Below are 22,798 nucleotides of genomic sequence, written 5' to 3' on the forward strand. Positions count from 1 at the left end.
CGTGGGGCAGCAGTGCTAACCACTGAGCCACCGTGTCCCCTCTTCTTAAATAAAAACTTTTAATGAAATAAACATTCTTGAACACAACTAAATGAAGAGTAAAGAAAATCATGATTTTATATTGTGTCTTATTTTAAGATACAACCCATCAATAGTGAAATTATATATTTTTCACAATCAAAATAATACTATTGATTGTTCATATTCTCCCTGCTTTCTATGTACTAAAACATTAAAACACAAAGTGATGCAAAAAATTATTTTTGTTTTCCTTTTTCTGAAGCACTTCTCATGTTATCTTTCTTTGAGGATCTCCAATCATTTCCTGGACCAAGCATCATTGTTTTTTGTTGTGCAAGGATCTAATACCTGATGATTTGCATTGGCCTACTTCATTTTTTAAAAATCGCTTTACTTCCTAATATTCCGTTTATACTGGGGAGGTCAATCCTCAACCAATTCTCAGAGACACCCTTTCCTGAATGTACATTAATGTGAAAGCGTGGAATGGTGATAAGAAATAGTAGAGTAAGATCTGGTGCAGGGGCCTCGCGAAGTGTTGATTCATGTTGGTGCCATCTTGAATCCTTGAACAGTTATCCACTTAACATTCTATTCTTTGAATATTTCTCAGATTTCCCTTTCCTGGAGATTGTTGCACATGTGTACCTGTAGCTTCTGCTTGTGCCAACGTTTCACCAGCTAAGGGGTAACTAGCTAAGGGGTAACTAGCTAAGGGGTAACCAGCCTTTTTATTTTCCTGGCTCCCCAGCCCTATATACATTCCTTATTTTTTCCCAACAAACTGACGATAAACACTGCCGTACTAGAATAGCTATGTTGTAGATTGGCATGTGAAACGTTGCTAAGAAGGATTAGCTACATATATTCTGGGTCACACAAGGCTGGAAATGTGAATGTGCTCTTTTGTGAAATTAATTTGAAATAACTTTACAGAGGCCGGTATCCCATCGCCAAGTCACCCTTTATTTACATGTGCACAGTACAGGATGCTGATCCAGCTAGCTCAAAGTTGGCTTGTAGAGTGAAGAGAAGTCCTGTTTATATCTGTCAGGCCTGATTCATTGCTTGGACCAGATTAACAGCCCCAATCAGGGAACTCACATGCTACAATATTCATCTGGCTGACCTTGTTCCAATCGCGATGTAATTTCTTTAAGATTATTTGTATCCGCTCTGCAGACTTACTCAACAGTGCCATGTTTCATTCTCCACTATCAATGTCACTCTTGTTCTAAGCCAGTCAATGGAACAGAAACCAAAATATCTTTCTGAGTCCAAGAGGTTTATTAAGTACTCAGTCTTACAGCTCATTGCATACCTGCTCCAAATCTATTTCAACCCTATAATTGCCTGGTTAATTTTTCACTATATTTACACCTTGGCTTGGAATAACCTTCAGGATCAGGTTTCCCTGGCTGGTTTCCTTGAAACTCCCCTCTAGCCAGTGTTAGTCAAAACCAAAGCAGAACCCTTCACCCATCGCCCTGGGCTGATGTTAGCCATGTCTAGAAGCTGAATGGAGACTCTTCCTGCATTAAATCAGGAATGGTGCCTCCTCGGGGTCACATGGGAGCTCTGAACACTCATATAACCTGGGGTTCACAGTGCCACAAATGTGTGTAAAACAGGGCATTGCAAATAATTATATGCCAATAGCTTTTGACATTCCTAATGGTGCAAAACATAGCATATGCGTCAATATTGCAGTATGTTTTTTTTCAGTATTAAATCCACTTGTGGATTTACAAATACTTTGCTGTTTACTGTGCAGAGCTTCCTTAACCTGCAGGGGGTAATTCATCCTGTAAATATTCATCAGTACTGTCCCATTCATAGCTACAGAATCAAATATGCAATATGGATTGCAAATTCAATCATCTGATTTAACACTTGGGACTTCCACAGACTGAAAAAGTTTTCAAAAAAAAGGGATGAAAAATGCAGATTTAAAATGGTCGCAGGCATCACGTGACCACAAAGTTGCCATGTTTGATGGAGCCAAGGTGGACTAGACAAGATTCTGGATTAGTGGTGCTGGAAGAGCGCAGCAGTTCAGGCAGCATCCAACGAGCAGCGAAATCGACGTTTCGGGCAAAAGCCCTTCATCAGGAATAAAGGCAGTGAGCTGGAAGCATGGAGAGATAAGCTAGAGGAAGGTGGGCGTGGGGAGAGAGTAGCATAGAGTACAATGGGTGAGTAGGGGAGGAGATGAAGGTGGTAGGTCAGGGAGGAGAGGGTGGAGTGGATAGGTGGAAAAGGAGCTAGGCAGGTCGGACAAGTCCGGACAAATCATGGGGACAGTGCTGAGCTGGAAGTTTGAAACTAGGATGAGGTGGGGGAAGGGGAAATGAGGAAACTGTTGAAGTCCACATTGATGCCCTGGGGTTGAAGTGTCCCGAGGTGGAAGATGAGGCGTTCTTCCTCCAGGCGTCTGGTGGTGAGGGAGCGGCAGTGAAGGAGGCCCAAGATCTCCTGTCCCTGGCAGAGTGGGAGGGGGAGTTGAAATGTTGGGCCATGGGGCGGTGTGGCTGATTGGTGTGGTGTCTAGGAGATATTCCCTAAAGCACTCTGCTAGGAGGCGCCCAGTCTCCCCAATGTAGAGGAGACCGCATCGGGAGCAACAGATACAATAAATGATATTAGTGGATATGCAGGTAAAACTTTGATGGATATGGAAGGCTCCTTTAGGGCCTTGGATAGAGGTGAGGGAGGAGGTGTGGGCACAGGTTTGATAGATGTGGAAGACTCCGAGGTCGCTGAGCTGAGATGAACATTTTATCTGTAGGCAATCAAACCAGCTGGTGACATCCTCCCTCTCCCCTCGATCCCCTCCTCAGGAGTGGTAATCCTTCTCCTCTCTAATTTGTACCTTCACGAGTGAGATAACCGCACAGAGGCTGATATCACCATCACCAAGTCCCCCTTTTACTTGCATGTGCACAGTACACTGGATGTGACCTGCTAGCTCAGAGGCAGGCCCCTGACATCTGGAGACACTCAGACTCCTGCTTATATCTGTCAGCCAGGATTGGACCAGTTAATAACCCCAATCAAGGATGTCATAGTCAATAAGACCTACCTAGTTCCAGTCACTACCATGAGATTTGTTTTTCGAGGACGGAATGAAATATTACCTACAGATGGTGAATACAACCAGCATGTATCTCAAGGTAAAAGAAAAGCAGGGAGGTGGATTTTTGGCTGCAGAATTGAAACAGTCTGGTAGACCGCCTTCTGAAGAAAACAGGTCGGTGACAATACTGACTGAAAAGAGAATACCAGGAAATGAAGGAGTTAAGAGGAAATGTACTTGAAAATGGTAGCTGTAATAATGTACTTTTCTTATTTTTCTCAGGGTTAGCAGATAATAAACTTGTCTTTTTTTAAACTTGTGATTGGTGCATTACTGCTACAGCAGAAATTAGTTAACTGCATGGCATTGCCCCATGTAGTGACCAACCATTTCAAACCTTTGAAAAGGAAAGACAATTCATTCCTTCTCACTTGTGGCAACAGTTTCAAACATTGTGGGAGTGAACCTCAGCTCATTGCTCTTGTTTTTTTTAATGACATCTGCCTAACAATTGTCTTTATGTAGCACCGTTAACATTATAAATCACCACAGGAGAGTAAGCAGGTAAAATTTGACACTGATCAATCACCATGTGGAGATTTTGAATGAAACCCTGCAAGTCCACCATGAGACAATTGGCTATCCATCACGTTTATTAAGGATGCCACTGATTCCTCAGATTCCTAAACACACTTCACAAAACGTTACTCACACTGTAGAGTTTCCCTGGTATTATCTGTCCTCCTGGTTCCTGGCTATCATTATGTCATGGCCACCCATGACATAAAGATGACAAACATATGACCCTCTTACATGTGCAGGTCTTCCCACTTTGAGAGGAAACAGGGATTGACTATGTGACAGCTAGCATCACCACAACCACTGCCTTACTGCAGGGGAAATGGAGCCCCACTTACAAACATCAAGGCATTTCCAATTCCAAACAGGTCATGTGATCACCATGATTATGGCCTTCTCTCAAACTTCAAAGGAAATACCGCCCCACTGGTCATCAAGACCCAGCAGTAGGGGAACAACTGCAGATGGTGAACCCTACTGATTATGAAGTGGGTCCTGATAGCAGCAGTCTTGTTATTGTTGTCAGAAAGCTGTCTGTCTGTGTGGTCATAGAGTCATAAAGATGTACAGCATGGAACCTTCTCCCTGTGTCTGTGTGGGTTTCCACCAGACGCTCTAGTTTCCTCCCACTGTCCAAAGATGTGCAGGTTTGGTGAATTGGCCATGCTAAATTGTCCATAGTGTTCTGGGATGAGCAGGCTAGGTGGGTTCGCCATAGGAAATGGGGGGCAATGTGGTGCATCTGGGAGGATGTTCTTCATAGGAAGAGTGCAGGCTTGATGGGCTAAATGGCCTCTATCTGCACTGTGGGGATTCAGCGATTCTAAGTTATCACCGGAGGCAAAATATATTCTACATACAGTGTATGCAATTCAGCCCCTTTTTTGTGCTCTGCTAATCAGATCTCAGCTGATGTGCAGCACAACTCAAGATATCCATCTTGTCTTCTTGGCTCTCGCGGCAAAATGGTTGTACCCCTGTCTCTGAACCAGGAGATCAAGTCCCACTAGCTCCAGAGGTGTGTCATAACATCTCGGAACAGGTCGATAAAATATACCTACCCAGTCTTCTACTTCTCAATGCCCATACACAACAAAACGCTTCACCTTGAAGTTTTCAATTGATCTGCAATCGCTTTGTTGTTGGGGGGACAGAGGTTAAGATTTGGACTACCCTTTGTGTGAAGATATTCTCTATCACATTGGACCTTCATTATATTCTTAAACGGGGAATTAACATGGAAATTGGAACTTTCACATGAAGTAATCAACACTTTTCAGTCACAAATCTTGAATTAACATTTAAGACTTAAAGAAGAAACCTCATTTATAGCCACGTATCATAGCCTGGGATTGCCCAATCTCGCACACACACTGCACGTGCGGCACTTACTCCAGCGTTTTTAAAGATGTCATCTTTTGTAGAGCCATTGCGAGCTCCATCACTCCTTTGTTCCCAAAGTGGTTTTCAGGTAAACTGCAGAATACAAGAAAATGAGCAATGAGTGCAATGGCACAGCATTTTACCATCACCTAGAAGCAGCCCTTTCTCTGCTGTATTTTTGTGGACTGGGTAGATAACTTTTAGGAGCTTTGTGGCACTTCCCAAAGTTGGATATTTAGTTTTCAAATCTTTCCTATTTGATATCGGTGTTTCTTTTTAATGGATGCAGGGCCCAGGAAGGGGAGACCTGGATGACTATGGTGGCTAGGAATCTGATAATTTCTTCATGTGGATCCAAATGTGCAGAAAGTGTCGGGCTACCGTCTTAATCTAAAATATTGATCTTAATAAAAGCAACAATTTTAGACTGTGAAATGGACTACAGCCTCTGGATATTTGGAAGAGGGAATAAACTTGCTTGATATGATAAGTTAGAAAATGTTCACCTTATTACTTCGATACTTGAGCACAGTGCAAGATGTTGTGCCAGGATCTCTCCACCATCAGAAGTGAGCTCAGTGGAATGGAGGCTGAAACGTGAGGCAGACAAGTGTGGGTTATTCCTGGCTCAAATTTAGCCAGACTTAAAAAACAACAAGTGCATCATTTTACTAACTGCTCATAGATAGGCCAGGAGATCAGATAGGACTTCAATATTTCACACTGCCTGACTCTCCTTCCCAAACCAGCACTGCACTTGTCCTGTCATAGAATCACTACAGTGTGAAAGCCGGCTATTCAGCCCATTGCATTCATATCGATCCTCTGAAGAGTATCCCACCCAAACCCTTACACTATTCCTGTAACCCTGCATTTCCCATGGCTGCTCCACCTAACCTGCACACCTCTGAACACTAGCCAATCCACCGAACATGCACAGCTTTGGACTGTGGGAAGAAACTGGAGCACACCCACACAGACATGGGGCAAACGCACAAACTCCATACAGTCACCTGAGGCTGGAATCGAACCCAAGTCCCTGGCACTGTGAGGCAGCAGTGCTAACCACTGAGCCACCATCCCACCCTGGCAGGTCCCAATGAATGGATTGAGTTAAAAATTCCCACCAGCAGATGGAGACATGACACCTCTTATTAAATCATTTACATTTCCTTTGAAAAGAGCCACAAACTACAGTACATTGGGAATCTGCAAGAGTTCTTGGAAATAGTTGTCTGGTGGTCTGCGAAAGTATTGCCAAAGATGGACATATATTATCAACTCGTTTTTTGTTTTACAATCATCAGAACAATTTGCAAGAAATACCAAATTAAAATGAGAAAGAAAAAATTTCTACTGAATGAGAGGAGAGTGCGGAATAGTTGACAAGTGGACTCTGATTGGTAGACGCATTGTTATGGAGAAGGCACTAGTTAGATGATGATTGACAGTTAACCACCGAGCTTTGCCGACATTTAAACCAAGCAGCTTTGACAAAATGTATCTCTTCTCAGCCATACTCAATTTTAGAAATGTGGTAATAACAAAAAAGTGAAATTCTTATTCAGTTAAGGGCAGATAGGGAGTGATCCTTAATAAATTACATCAAGACCATTGATCAATACATCCACAGCATACACATACACGAAAGAACATCAGATAGCACTTACTTTAAAGTCTTTAAACAGGGCAGCTTGGGCAGGGCTTCTGACAATTTCTTTGCAGTCTGATCGCCAATCTTGTTTGTGGACAAGCTGCATGTTTGCGTTAGTCAGGCAAAGTGAAAAGAAATTGCTGTCAGTATTCAATCACCCTTACAGGAACACCATGAACGGCTGCACCAACTGTTAATGACAAGGTCAGGCTTGAAAGAAAATGCTGGAGGACATTCAGTCTGAAATATCTTCAGGTCAGAGCCAGAGTTTGAACGTAATCTTCAGATTTGATTTGAATTTAGCAGGAGTGGTGCACAAAATTAGTTTTAAAAAAACTGAAGTTCGGAAATAGCTGGGTTGCAGAGGGATGAAAGTGTGTGTTTTCAGGCTCTTCTTAATAATTTGTCAGGTGCCAGACAGAAGTGACACACAGACCTTGATAATGATGGCTTCGGGAAATGACACAGCCCGCAAAAGTGGCGAACAACAATTGCCAGGCAGAGTCGCCACTAAATCCCAGCTGCAATTTTCCAAACTGTGCCTGTCCTTGGGAAGGTGCTTCTCCAAGGGAGAGAATCCGGAATGGATTGTGAGTGCAGAGGTTTTGGATTTCCCATCTGTTTGGGCTTTACTGCTGCCTTAAAGACCATTTTTGTGCCCCAAAGTGGAGCGATTTTATACATATACATCTCCCTGCTATTTGGTCATATCTGTGTCTGACCTTCCTGAGCCAATGTATTAATGATTAGTTCTTGTTGCTGGCCTCAGGTTCTTTCACAGTTGGATTCGCAATTGGAGGGCAAGCCAATGTGTTTGGAGGATGAAATTTAGTCTATTAGAGAGTGCCCTCACATCAATACCTGGAATTTCAATGTTCTCTCTCTCTCTCTCTCTCCCTCCCTCCCTCTCCCTGTAAATCTACCTCACTTTGGTGACCAACAATGACAATGGGGAGGGTCTATTTCCAACTGACTCCTTCCCTCACTCCCACAACAGCTCCAACGCCAATGCCCAAAGATTCTGGATAGTTCTGCAGAAGCCCTCGAACTACACTGCATATCCCGGTGACAGAAACAACACAGAGTGGGTCATGACCTAGCTTCATGAGACAGACAGTATCCACCGAGGTGGCATTAACTCTCTTTGACAGGTACTGGCTACTTTGGAACTAATTGCTTCAAGGGCTTGGGTTAGGAAAGAGGCAGATGCCAAGTGATGCCCCATGCTGGAGAAGTGCCCGTCCTGACTGGTGCAACAATGGGAAGAACCCGCAGGGACAACTGAGGCTGAAACCTACCTGCTCCCTCATGGCACAAGGCTGTGGCATGGCACCGGGGGGGGCACACCCTCCTCATCCTCGATTGATCATCACCCACTGTTTCCCCATTTCAAGCAACTGCCAAACCAAGGGATCAGTTCTGAACCTGCTCTCTCTCTCTCTTTATCTCTTCTGAAGAATGCTCTTTCCTTTTGTGATTTCCCACCACTTAATGCCTTACTCCTTCAGGATTTGGAAAGGCTCCTTCACTGGTGGAGAGGGCTTCCTGAAACTCCCATCCACCCATTCGCTTTCCAGATTCTTACTTCAAAACACTCCGTCCCTTTAAACTCCACGTGTATGCAATCTCCCTCGAACCATCACAAACATCCTTTCTTCATCCAGCTCAGTCCCACTTTCCATGGCTTAGTGTTACATTATAAGTCCCTAGCCACCATACTTTGGTATTTTTGATGCTACAATTTAAGAATGGTGACCATGGGAAATCACGGAATTAGAGTCAACCGAAGCCTATTCTCAGCAAAAGTCTGGGCTCTGCAATTAAAGGTAAAGTTACGATGCAGATTGAATAATTTTGATGCTTGGATGACTTGAGCAAGTAAGGCTGCACAGGAACGCTGAATAGGCTGGTGCTGTTTTCTCTGGAGCGTCGGATGCTGACGGACGATGATTTAGAAGTTTGTAAAATCATGAGGGGCATAGATAAGAGTGAATAGCCAGAGTCTTTTTCCCAGGATAGGGGAGTCCAAAAGTAGAGGGGAAAGATTTTAAAGGGACCTAAGGGGCAACTTGACAGAGGGTGGTGCATGTATTGAATGAGCTGCCAGAGGAAATGGTGGAGGCTGGAACAATTACAACATTTAAAAGGCATCTGGATGGGATTTTGAACAGGAAGGATTAAGAGAGATATGAGTCAAATGCAGGGATTAATTTAGGATATCTTGTTGGCATGGACAGGTTGGAATGAAGGGTCTGTTTCTGTGTTGTACTGCCCTATGGCTCCATGAAGTACCAGAAACTACAACTGGCTACATTCCTGATTCACTTAGAACTACACGGAGGTGAAAAGCTGCTCCCTTTACAAAAACAGGATCTGGGAGAAGACCAATTGTGTGCAGCGTTTTGAGAGTATACAGGCAGCCAACTCTCTTAATACAAGTGAATGGTACTTTCTCAAACCAGATCTGACCAATCAGCATGATGTGTATGGATAATGCTCACTGGCCTTCTATTGATCTGAAATGCGAACCCGGCTTCTCTCTCTGCGGCAGCTGCTGACCTGCTGAGCATGCCCAGCATTTTCTGCCATGACTTCAGATTTCCAAACCTGCAGGGTTTTGTTTTGTAACATTACAATGCACTCACTGAATCTCTTCCACCGATGGGCACTGTTTGAGAGCTTGTGCCAACCTCTCCCCACCGGTCGCTGTGATGCTGTTCTGAGTCAAGCTAATAATCAAAAGACAAAAAGGGTGTGAAACATATCGAAATGTACCGAATGCTGAAGCTCGTGTTGCTTTGTCACATCACAACAATGTGTACTGCCATCTGCAGTCAAAGAAATGCTCAAATGAAACTAGTTGCTTGTTGATATTTTGACGGGATTGATATCCCACTTTCAATGGTTTTGTATTAAATTACAAGTCCCTAGTCCCCATACGTTGATATTTTTGATGCTACAATTTAAGAATGGTGACCATGGGAAATCAGAGAATTAGTGCCTACCTAAGCCTATTCTCAGCAAATGGCTGGGTTCTGCAGTTAAGGACAGAGTGACGAGGCTGCTTGAATATTGTTAGCTCATCAAAGAAATAAGATAGAATAGAAATGAATTATTATGTGTACTTTTACACCAACAGTACAGTGAAAAGTTTTACAAGTTGCAAAGAGACGACCAGTATGGAATTGTGAAACCCACTAGAGAAACCCAGCCAGTCTGGCTGCAGCTTCCTCTGGGCTTGTTTCAGGTTTCCAGCGTCCACAGTATACTGTTTTTAATGGGCTTGTGAAAAGTAGGTGCCAGACAATAATTGCTTACTGTTTTTGAAGAGAGGAGTAAAGTGGCCCACAGGGAAATGTCTGTGAATATTATTTCTGTGGACTTCCAGTTGCAATGTGAAGAGATCCCTCATTAGAGACTGTCAGCGAAAATGAAAGCTCAACGAATTGAAGGAATGTATTGGCTAGGTTCAGAAACCGGCTAAAAAAAAAAACCAGACAAACCGAGATTGGGAATAAAACGTGGGCATTCGAGTCAGAAAGAAGTGACTCAAAATATTCCACAGTGATCTATGAAGGGATCTGCCCCCAACTATTCATATATTTATTGATAATTCAGGTAGATACACACTCAGTTTTGCTGATAATATGATCATGGAAGCATTGAGTTATAAACAAATATTAACAGATTAAGTTCATGAGTCAAAGTTAACTCGGATCGCTGCTGCAGATTCTTAATTTGCCCCCAAGCCTCAGTCAGGATTCTTACGCAATCACTTACTTCAATATCTTCAAATGCTTCATCACAGGAAGGACATCAGCAAGTTTCATCACTCCCAGATCTTCGATGGTGTTGCCACATAAGCTGAATCGGAACAGAGAATGTATTTATTTTAGAATTTACAGAGCAAAGCTGTTCTTTCTCAACGTGACTTAGCACATCAGGACAATAAAATGAAAGATAATACGTCTTGCATTTTTATTTTGACTTGGTGTTCCACACAATTTCATGGCAGCACATACTCTTGACAACAAATCCTCACTGGGCTCGGTCTGTCCTACAGTGCAAGATATTAGGAACGAACCTCTCAAGAGAGCTTAGTGAATTCTGTCATCTAGTTTTTTTGAGCTAAAGCATTACCCTGGGTTGCCAAACTTCCCCTGACACTGCGCCCTTTGGAGATCCTCTATCTTACAGTGAGCATGCTCATATTGGACCATGCGGTATGACAGTAGCATTATAATCATAAATGTAAAGACCTATTGGTGCTTCCTTTTTGGTTGGATATCCTTAATCATTCCTTAAATATTTGTTAGAAAGTTACAGTACACGGTGGCAGATGGAACACGATGTGGCAAAGTGGGAGATTACACATATTGCTTGAAAGAATAGACTAGTTTCTAAATGGGGAAAGGCTTTGGGAGATCTAGAAGCGCAAAGAGACTTGGGAATCCCAGTTTAGGACTCTCTTGAGGTTAATGTGCAGGCTCAGTAAGCAGTTAGGAAGACAAATACAATGTTGGCATTCATTTTGACAGGACTAAAACACAAAAGCAGGAATCGTGAGTGTGCTGCTGGAAAAACACAGCAGGTCAGGCAGCATCCGAGGGGCAGGAGAGTCGACATTTCGGGCATAAGCCCTTCATCAGGAAGCCTTTCCTGATGAAGGGCTTATGCCCAAAACATCGACTCTCCTGCTCCTTGGATGCTGCCTGATCTGCTGTGCTTTTCCAGCACCACACTCCCGACTCTAATCTCCAGCATCTGCAGTCCTCACTTGAGCCTACCAAAGCAGGAATGCCATGCTGAGGCTGCACAAAGCTCCGGTCAGAGCACGTTTGGAACATTGTGAGCAGTCTTAAGCCCTGTATTTAAGGAAGACAGGCTAGCATTGGAGGGGATCCAGAAGAGGTTTACAAGAATGATCCCAGGGATGAAGAGTTTGTCATTGAAGGAGCAATTGAGGACTCTGGGTCTGTACTCAATGGAGTTTAGAAGGATGTGGGGGCGGGTCTGATTGAAACCTACAGGCTAGCGTGGACATGCAGAAGATGTTTCTATGAGTTGGAGAGACTAAGATTGGAGGATGCAGCCTCAGGGTAAAGGGATGACCCTTTAGCACTGAGATGAGGAGGAATACCTTCAGCCAGACGGTGGGGAGTCTGTGGAACTAACTGCAGCAGAAGAATGTGGAGGCCAGTTATTGAGTGTATTTAAGACAGATAGGTTGGGTCTTGATTAGTAAGGGGGTCAAGGGTTACAAGGAGAAGGCAGGGGTTGAAAAAGTTTGCAGCCATAATCAAATGGCGGAGCAGACTCGATGGGCTGAATGGTCTAATTCTGCTCCCATATCTAATGGTCTTCTGGTCTAAAAGTCAGTCCCCATCCATCGCTTGCCACATTCCAACTGAATGTTGTTACTGAGAGGCTCCAACTGTCTTAATTTATGATCGATCATATGTACCCTTCATTTATGAAGTCGAAACTGAATTAATCTCAATTTGAAAACCTTTGTGGTCTCACACACACGAAGGCACACCTGATCACACGTGGTCAGACTGCTCACTGGAAGCGAGAGAAGGAGGGTAGTGTTTCTTGTTATTTTGTCGAGCCTGTTTGGGTGTTTACTTCTTTTTTATGACTACCTTTATCCTTCCAGAGGGATGGTCTATTCGGAGGGATGGTGCATTGTGGGAAGTGAGCTTGCCATCCTGTCGTGGTCAGGAAAAGGTACCAAGACATCACCCAGGGCTAACTGCTCTCTTTTTATATTCTTTCACAGGACATGGGCATTGCTAGCAAGGTCAGGATTTGTTGGCCATCTCTTACTGACCCTGAACAAGGTGGCTCTCTCAGCCATTTCAGAGGTCAATTAAAAGTCAACCATATTGTTTTGGGTCGGGAGTCATATGTGGACCAGATGGCAGATAAAGATGGCAGATTTCCTCTCCCAGAGGACATTATTAATACGATGAATGTTTAGAACAAAAATCCAATGGTATCATAGTCATCATTACTGAGAGTAGGTTTAAGATCCAGATTTATTCATTAAATTTAAATTCCACTGCTTAAACAGTGAGATTCAAATCTATGCCTGTAGGATAGGGCTAGCTAGTGTATAACCCAGTGACATTACAAATCTGCCACATGTTCCCCTTTCCCAGCAAGGAATTCTGCAGTGAATAACTCACCTACCTGACACCCAAATGCCTGTCCACCATCCACAAGTGACAAGTCAGGAGTGTGATAGATCACTCCTCACTAGCCTGGATGAGTGGTTTCAACAACACTCAAGAAACTTGACACCATCCAGGACAAAGCACCCTGCTTGATTGGCACCACATCCACAAGCATCCACTCACTCCACCACAGACGCTCAGTAGCAGCAGTGTGTGCTATCTACAGCACCTTCCAAACCCACAACTGCTTCTCTCTGGAAGGACAAGAGCAGCAGCTATATGGGAACATCACCAGCTGCAAGTTCCCCTCCAAACCACTCACCGTGCTGACTTGGAAATATATCACCGTCCCTTTGCTGTTTGTTGCTGGGTGAAAATCCTGGAATTCCCTCCCTAACAGCACAATGGGTGCACCTACATTAAGGTGGACAGCAGTGATTCACCACCACCACCTTCTCAAGGGTAGGGACATGGGTAATAAGTACCAGTCCAGCCAGTAATGCTCAGATCCAAATTAACAAAACACAAGAACTACTCATCCAACACCCCTTCAGACAGTGCTGGGTTGCCAGGTGAGATGTTACTGATCTCTCCTGACTGAGATTCAGGCAAAGTAATTAGCTGTGCACAAAGTGGTTTCAAAGTGTTTCTGAGGATCCCTTAAGTTTTGTAATGAAATATGCCAGCAGAGAGTCTCACCGCTGCGGGAAGTGAAATCAGACAGATCAATGAGGTAATGTACTTACTCGATTTCCACAATTGCAGGACAGCTTTTCAGTCCACTCGCCAGATGGGCTGCCCCTTTCCAACCAATGGAATTTGACCTCAAACTAAGAGAAGAACAGGAGGTGACATTAACGCCTCTGCTCACCACTCAGGCCATTCCCAATGCCAAAAACACTTGGAGGTGCTCAGAGGCATTGGAAGAAAGTTCTCAGTTTCTTCAACTCTTCTTTGTTCCCACAATTCATTACCACACATTGTTCAATACCATTACTGTTCAACAGCACAGACAATCCAGGCCGATTATTTGTTAAAAACACAATTGGTGCACCTCACCGAGTATGGGTTGCACCTGAACCAGAAGGGCACCAATATCCTGGGAGGGAGGTTTGCTAGCACTCTTCGGTGGGGGTGGGGCTTAAACTAATTTGGCAGGGGGATGGGATCCAGACTTGTAGTCCAGCAAGTAGGTTAGCTGTTTTTCAGGATGTCCAAGAATGTAGGGAAGCTGTGAAGAAGGTAACACTGACAGGGAATACTTGCGGACACAGAGATGGGCTCAAGTGTGTATACTTCAACGCAAGGAGTATCAGAAATAAGGTGGGTGAACTTAAGGCGTGGATCGGTACTCGGGACTACGATGTTGTGGCCATCACGGAAACGTGGATAGAAGGGATACAGGAATGGTTGTTGGAGGTTCCTGGTTGCAGATGTTTCAGTAAGATGAGAGGGGGGTGGTAAAAAAGGAGGGGGAGGGGTGGCATTGCTAATTAGAAACAGTATAACGGCTGCAGAAAGGCAGTTCGAGGGGGATCAGCTTTGGAGGTAATATGGGCTGAAGTCAGAAATAGGAAAGGAGCAGTCACCTTGTTGGGTGTTTACTATAGGCCCCCCAATAGCATCAGAGATGTGGAGAAACAGTTTGGAAACAGATTTTGGAAAGGTGCAGAAGCCACAGGGTAGTAGTCATGGGTGATTTCAACTTCCTAAATATTGATTGGAAGCTCTTTAGATCAAGTAGATTGGACAGGGCGGTGTTTGTGCAGTGTGTCCAGGAAGCTTTTCTAACTCAGTATGTGGATTGTCTGACCAGAGGGGAGGCCATATTGGATTTGGTACTTGGTAACGAACCGGGACAAGTGATGGGCTTGTTAGTGGATGAGCATTTTGGTGATGCTGACCACAATTCTGTGACTTTCACCTTGGTTATGGAGAGAGATAGGTGCGTGCAACAGGATAGGTTTTCCAATTGGGGGAAGGGTAAATACGATGCTGCAAGACAGGATCTGAGGAGCATAAATTGGCTGTCAGGGAAGGATGTCGTTGAAATGTGGAACATTTTCAAGGGACAGATACGACGTGTCCTTGATATGAATGTACCTGTCAGGCAGGAAAGAGATGGTCGTGTGAGGGAACCTTGGTTGACGAGGGAGGTTGAATGTCTAGTAAAGAGGAGGAAGGAGGCTTACATAAGGTTGAGGAAACAAGGTTCAGACAGAGCATTGGAGGGATGCAGGATAGCCAGGAGGGAGCTGAAGAAAGGGATTAGGAGAGCTAAGAGAGGGCATGAAAAATCTTTGGCGGGTAGGATCAAGGATAACCCCAAGGCCTTTTATGCGAATGTGAGAAACATGAGAATGACGAGAATGAGGGTAGGTCCAATCAAGGACAGTAGTGGGAGACTGTGTACTGAGTCGGAAGAGATAGGATAGGTCTTGAATGAGTACTTCTCTTCAGTATTTACAAATGAGAGGGACAGTATTGTTGAAGAGGAGAGTATGAAACAGACTGGTAAGCTAGAGGAGATACTTGTTAGGAGGGAAAACGTGTTGGGCACTTTGAAAAACTTGAGGATAGACAAGTCCCCTGGACCTGACGAGATATATCGTGGGATTGTGTGGGAAGCAAGAGAGGAAATTACAGAACCATTGGCAATGATCTTTTTGTCTTCACTGTCAATGGGGGGTGGTACCAGGGGACTGGAGAGTGGCGAATGTTGTGCCCCTGTTCAAAAAAGGGAATAGGGATAACCCCGGGAATTACAGGCCAGTTAGTCTTACTTTGGTGGTAGGCAAAGTAATGGAAAGGGTACTGAGGGATAGGATTTATGAGTATCTGGAAAGACACTGCTTGATTAGGGACAGCCAGCATGGATTCGTGAGGGGTAGGTCTTGCCTTACAAGTCTTATTGAATCCTTTGAGGAGGTGACCAAGCATGTGGATGAGGGTAGAGCAGTGGATGTAGTGTACATGGATTTTAGTAAGGCATTTGATAAGCTTCCCCATGGTAGGCTTATGCGGAAAGTCAGGAGGCATGGGATAGAGGGAAGTTTGGCCAGTTGGATAGAGAAATGGCTAACCGGTCGAAGTCAGAGAGTGGTGGGAGATGGTAAATATTCATCTCAGTTACAAGTGGAGTTCCGCAGGGATCAATTCTGGGTCCTCTGCTGTATGTAATTTTTATTAATGACTTGGAAGAGGGAGTCGAAGGGTGAGTCAGTAAATTTGCAGACGATACAAAGATTGGTGGAGTTGTGGATAGTGAGGAGGGCTGTTGTCGGCTGCAAAGGGACTTAGATATGATGCAGAGCTGGGCTGAGGAGTGGCAGATGGAGTTCAACCCTGTCAAGTGTGAGGTTGTCCATTTTGGAAGGACAAATAAGAATGCGGAATACAGGATTAACGGTAGGGTTCTTAGTCAGGTGGAGGAGCAGAGGGATCTTGGCGTCTATGTTCATAGATCTTAAAGTTGCCACCCAGGTGGATGGAGCTTGTAAGAAGGCCTATGGTATATTAGCGTTCATTAGCTGACGGATTGAATTCAAGAGCCGTGAGGTGATGTTGCAGCTGTACAGGACCTTGGTAAGGCCACATTTGGAGTACTGTGTGCAGTTCTGGTCACCTCATTTTAGGAAAGATGTGGAAGCTTTGGAGAGGATGCAGAGGAGATTTACCAGGATGTTGCCTGGAATGGAGAATAGGTTGTACGAGGATAGGTTGAGAGTGCTAGGCCTTTTCTCATTGGAATGGCGAAGGATGAGGGGTGACTTGATAGAGGTTTATAAGATGATCAGGGGAATAGATAGAGTAGACAGTCAGAGACTTTTCCCCGGGTACAACAGAGCGTTACAAGGGGATATAAATTTAAAGTGAAGGGTGGAAGGTATAGGAGGGATGTCAGGGGTAGGTTCTTTATCCAGAGAGTGGTGGGGGCATGGAATGCGCTGCCTGTGGGAGTGGCAAAGTCAGAATTATTGGTGACCTTTAAGCGGCAATTGGATAGGTACATGGATAGGTGCTTAAGCTAGGACAAATGTTCGGCACAACATTGTGGGCCGAAGGGCCTGTTCTGTGCTGTATTGTTCTATGTTCTATGGTGGGTGGAGGGGAGGGGATAAAACCCTGTGTTTTTTTCGCACGTCATTTAAGAGGATATTCCCGTTTGCTTTTCCTTTTTCTTTTTATAATCTTCTTCCTTGACTTCCTGATGTAAGCATCAGATGTTTGTGCACCTTTTCCTTCAACTTTCTGGGCAGTGATAGCAATTACTGGCCACAAGGAGGCAGCAGAGACCACAAATTGCATTGAAATAATGGCACATGAAACCTGTACTATTGGTGAAAACAGATATTGAGACAGCAAAACGCATCTGCTCTGAATCAAACAGTGCCATGGGATCTTTTATGTGGAAAAGCAAAGACAGACAAGCAACCTTCCCTTAACAGGTTAGGCATTTATTCATTAGAATTTAGAATAACGAGGAGTTATCTTACTGAAACTACAATATTCTGAGGGGGTTTGACTAGGTCAATGTTGAATGTTTTCAGTGGTGGGGGGAATCTCAAACACAGGGACATAGTTACAGAATAAGGAGACACTCATTTCATACCGAGATCATGAGGAACTTCTTTTCCTAGTCGGTAGTGAATGTTTGGAAGTCTTTACCCCAAAGTATTGTGGAGGCTGGATCACAAAAGTATTTAAAGTGGAGGTAGGTAGGTTATTTTAAATAGAGGAGTTGACACCTGGGACAGTCAAACATGATCTGGTGGACTATAAGATACAGAGGCAGAATGAGGCCATTAGGCCCATCGGTGGCAGGATAGGCTTGGGGAGCTGAATGGGCCTCTGACATTTGATGGGAAATCAGCTTAGATCATGTGTTCAAGACAAAGCTTCGACTGACTGAACTGGTCCTCACCCTGAATAACTTCTCTTTTCAATCCTCCCACTTCCTCCAAACTAAAGGAGTTGCCATGGGCACCCGCATGGGCCCCAGCTATGCCTGTCTCTTCGTAGGATATGTGGAACAGTCCATCTTCCGCAACTACACTGGCTCCACCCCCCACCTTTTCCTCCGCTACATCGATGACTGTATCGGCGCTGCCTCGTGCTCCCACTAGGAGGTTGAACAGTTCATCAACTTTACTAACACCTTCCATCCCGACCTCAAATTCACCTGGACTGTCTCAGACTCCTCCCTCCCCTTCCTAGACCTTTCCATTTCTATCACGGGCGACCGACTCAACACAGACATCTACTATAAACCGACTGACTCCCACAGCTACCTGGACTACACCTCCTCCCACCCTGCCCCCTGTAAAAACTCCATCCCATATTCCCAATTCCTTCGTCTCCGCCGCATCTGCTCCCAGGAGGACCAGTTCCAACACCGCACAGCCCAGATGGCCTCCTTCTTCAAGGACCGCAGATTCCCCCCAAACGTGATCGACGATGCCCTCCACCGCATCTCCTCCACTTCCCGCTCTTCCACCCTTGAGCCCCGCTCCTCCAACCGCCACCAAGACAGAACCCCACCGGTTCTCACCTACCACCCCACCAACCTCCATATACAACGTATCATCGGCCGTCATTTCCGCCACCTCCAAATGGACCCCACCACCAGGGATATATTTCCCTCCCCTCCCCTATCAGCGTTCCGCAAAAACCACTCCCTTCGTGACTCCCTCGTCAGGTCCACACCCCCCACCAACCCAACCTCCACTCCCGGCACCTTCCCCTGCAACCGCAGGAAATGTAAAACTTGCACCCACACCTCCTCCCTCACTTCCCTCCAAGGCCCCAAGCGATCCTTCCATATCCGCCACAAGTTCACCTGTACCTCCACACACATCATCTATTGCATCCGCTGCACCCGATGTGGCCTCCTCTACATTGGGGAGACGGGCCGCTTATTTGCGGAACGCTTCAGAGAACACCTCAGGGACGCCCGGACCAACCAAAACAACCACCCCGTGGTTCAACACTTTAATTCTCCCTCCCACTCCACCGAGGACATGCAGGTCCTTGGACTCCTCCACCGGCAGAACGTAACAACACGACGGTTGGAGGAAGAACGCCTCATCTTCCGCCTGGGAACCCTCCAACCACAAGGGATGAACTCAGATTTCTCCAGTTTCCTCATTTCCCCTCCCCCCACCTTGTCTCAGTCGGTTCCCTCAACTCAGCACCGCCCTCCTAACCTGCAATCTTCTTCCTAAGCTCTCCGCCCCCACCCCACTCCGGCCTATCACCCTCACCTTGACCTCCTTCCACCTATCACATCTCCATCGCCCCTCCCCAAGTCCCTCCTCCCTACCTTTTATCTGAGCCTGCCTGGCACCCTCTCCTCATTCCTGATGAAGGGCTCTGGCCCGAAACGTCGAATTTCCTGTTCCTTGGATGCTGCCTGACCTGCTGTGCTTTAACCAGCAACACATTTTCAACCTTCAAGACACTGTAACAGAGTTTGAACGTATGGTCACCCATCGTGCATACCAGGTACATTGCCACTCTTTCTGTATCCTGTCTATTGTGTTTAGAATGCGAACATCAACTGAGCAGCAGAAAAACAACTTACTAAAGCTCCGGGTGGAATTCGATCGTTGCTTTGCAGAAAGACACCGTTTGGATAAGAAGGCAGTATCTAGAGTTTTGTTTGACTGCAGTGAAGACTATAAACCTATAGCATGTTATGGATGATAGGAATTGAAGAGGGAATCAGTGGAAAAATGTGTCTATTTTTACTGTCTGATTGACAACTATTGCCATAAATTTAACAATTTAGCTGGAGTAAAGCAACATTTACTTTCGTGTAGAACAGAACTTCTGACCAAAAACAGCAGTGGAAACAAAAATCCAATCCAACTTATAAAAGGGACATGGATGAACAGCCATGAAAGAAAGGTTTGAAAGGGCTTAAGGGAAAGACAGGGAGCCAGTATGGTCACGAGGGGCCAAATGGCCACCTTCTATGAATGTCTTTGGGTTTATGGGGTAGATTTTTCCACTTGCGGCCTGTTGTGATGCCTGTCATTGAAAGCACTTAGCTGACAGCTCTAATGGCTGAATGGTAACGGATGATCAATCACCAATTCCTGTTCACACCCAAGGGGGACATATTGAGCATCTATCCAGAAGATTCACTTTTCAGGAAATGGGGAGCAGACGTCACTACAACCAAAGCATTTCCTGTTGAGTGTGTGTGCGCGCATTTCAAAATCTACCCTGCCACTTTCTTCACGCCTCTTCCTGTTGAATTTGAACAAATAATCGCAAGAACTCACTTTAGTTTCTTCAGCCCGGCCATCTTTAGCATCCTGTCGGCTAACAGCTGTGCCCCGCTGTCGCTCAGTGTCAACGAATCCAAACTGCACAAGGAGAGACAAGGGGGGAGGCAGTGCCAAACACGTCAATTGTTTTTGGAGTGCATTAATTGGAAGAGCAGAGTGCAGCATTGCCAGGTGTGCCAACTGCCTTATGGCAGAGGATGTCAAAGATCCCTTGCCACCCTACAGCAAAAGATCAGGGGAGATATCCCTGTTCCTTTTGACAAGAGCAGGTGATACTGACATTAATGCAAGGCTATAATCATTTCCTGTGCACATCAGACTGGGACCTTCCCTGCACCAGGAAATGTACACTACTCAACATTAGCACCCAACGACAACACTTCAAAGAGATGTCATTGATGGTAAAATGTTTATGCTGTCAATGTTTGCAAAAAAACCCTCCAAAAAATATAGGTCTTCCTTTTTTTTGACCCATGTCCATTAAGTAATTTAACTCAGAATCCCTACAGTGTAGAAACAGTCCAACTGATCCAGTTAGTCCACACCAACCCTCTGAAGAGTAACCCACCCAGATGATTTCCCTACCCCTACACATTTACCCCTAACTAATGCACCTAACCTACACATCCCTGAACACTATGGGCAATTTAACGTGACCAATTCACTTAACCTGCACATCTTTGGGTCATGGGAGGAAACTGGAGCACCCAGAGTAAAGCCAGGCAGGCACAGGGAGAATGTGCAAACTCCACACAGGCAGTCACCCGAGGCTGGATTTGAACCTGGGTCTCTGGCACTGTGAGGCAGCAGTGCTAACCACTGAGCTGCCGTGCCACCCTTGCTGGTAATGGATCAACGCGGTTTCTTTGACTGATTGGACTGACGGGCGAGTGGGTTGCACTTGATTGATAGAGCGATGGATCAGTAACAAAATGAGGAGAGCAGCAGGAGATCAGAATTAGGAGCAGGGGTTCACCACATGGCTGACTGAATCTGCTCTGCCACTCAATACGATCAAAGCTAATGCCCAGTCTTAACTCTGCTTTCTCACTCACTACCCCATATCCCTCGATTCCCTGAGAGATCAGCATCAGTCTGCCTCAGCCTGAAGTACATTTAACAATGGAGCATTTCCAACTCTCCGCAATGGAGGATTGCAAAGTTCACTGCTTTGAATGAAGTAACTTCTCCTCAGTTCAATGATCAGCCTTTAATCAACAGACCATAATCCAACACTTTAGATTCCCCAGCCAAGGGAAACATTTTCTCAATGTTCGATCCTGTCAAATGCCTTGTGGGTATCAATGAGATCGTCTCACACGTTTCCACACTCCAGAGAATTTTGACCCATTTCCCTCTGCCCCTTGTCAGATCCCTTATTCCAGAGGCCTATTGCATGAGACTGTTACACAGCCTCTGATGCACTTTCTGGCTTTCTCTGGGAGTCTGTGTCACATATTCCACAGAAAATTGGATGCTTACTGAGTCAGATGGCTTGAGGTTTATTAACAACACTATTTACAAAGCCAGAATATCATCGTAGACTTACACACACAGTCTGGCTTCTGTGCTTATTGATGTCGTGTACATTATGTACACATAGCTGACTGACTAAAGACAATACACCGTCTCAATCACACACAGAGAGCATGACTGAAGTGAGGGAGATATATTTATACCAGAATGTTACACATCGCGATGGCGAGGGTAATTGTCTTAAAGGCCTGACTGGTCTGGAATTTCTGCCACTATGCAGAAGCATACAAACTATGTTTATCCTTCTTTAAACATGGAAACCAAAAGACTCACGGGTATTCCTAGTGGAAGGTTCACCAAAGCCCTGTCCAATTTTGGTCTGACTTCCTTACTCCTATAATCTAATCACCTTACAATAAAAGCCAACATACCATTTGCTTTCCTAACTACTTGTATATACATGTTATCTTCCTGTATTCATTCTAGGGACCACTGGGATTGAGTCAGGGGCTGGGAACTGGGCCAGGAGCAGCACTAGTACCTGTGATTTCTGGTGTGGATTATGACATTTCTCTATCTATCCACCCCCCTCCTCACCATTAGAAGATGGCATATCCATTTCATTTCTCTCCCTTCACTTTCCATTTCCTATGTGCTCTCTCTCTCGGCCTCTTCACCGCTGAGCCTTTTCTTTTAGACTCCATCTTGACCTCTCTCTTTCCTGTTTGGCTCATGCTGCCAAGTAACTCTCATTAATTCAGTACAGTGAGCAACCTTCCCACAATTCCTGTACGAGAAATGAGGCCGTGCTCCACTCACTTGATCTCCTCCAGTATCGTGCAGTTACTGAGTCCCGTGACCAGTCTATTCGTTCCGACCAAACCTGCAGCTGTAGAAGTTCCAGAGAAGCTGAAACAACAGAAATATGAGGTAACAAATAGAAGGGAAAACCAGGCAAACTTGGAACTGACACACAGTGTCGAAACTCCCACTTAAATCTCATAATAAAAACACCCCAAATAACTGCTGGAAATCTGAAACAAAAACAGACATTGTTGGAAAAGCTCAGCAGGTTTGGCAGCATCTGTAGAGAGAAACAGAAATAATTATTTCAGTCAGAGACCCTTCTTCAGAA

The 22,798-nt window shown here is 45.0% G+C and overlaps 1 protein-coding gene across 2 annotated transcripts in view; it reads right to left on the minus strand.

Moving 5' to 3' along the window:
* The window catches only part of nlrc5 (NLR family, CARD domain containing 5), a 175,336-nt gene that overhangs the window by 15,719 nt on the left and 136,819 nt on the right, over positions 1 to 22,798 (minus strand). For both annotated transcript variants that reach the window (XM_060838192.1, XM_060838191.1), the window contains 8 exons: positions 22,483 to 22,572; positions 20,182 to 20,265; positions 13,639 to 13,722; positions 10,494 to 10,577; positions 9,359 to 9,442; positions 6,730 to 6,813; positions 5,566 to 5,649; positions 5,069 to 5,152 (listed from right to left, as the gene is read on the minus strand). In XM_060838192.1, coding sequence (XP_060694175.1) covers positions 5,069 to 5,152; positions 5,566 to 5,649; positions 6,730 to 6,813; positions 9,359 to 9,442; positions 10,494 to 10,577; positions 13,639 to 13,722; positions 20,182 to 20,265; positions 22,483 to 22,572 — 678 coding nt within the window. The remainder of the gene's footprint in view (positions 1 to 5,068; positions 5,153 to 5,565; positions 5,650 to 6,729; positions 6,814 to 9,358; positions 9,443 to 10,493; positions 10,578 to 13,638; positions 13,723 to 20,181; positions 20,266 to 22,482; positions 22,573 to 22,798) is intronic.

This window comes from Hemiscyllium ocellatum, chromosome 17 (assembly GCF_020745735.1).
Source record: "Hemiscyllium ocellatum isolate sHemOce1 chromosome 17, sHemOce1.pat.X.cur, whole genome shotgun sequence".
Classification (NCBI taxonomy): Eukaryota; Metazoa; Chordata; class Chondrichthyes; order Orectolobiformes; family Hemiscylliidae; genus Hemiscyllium; species Hemiscyllium ocellatum.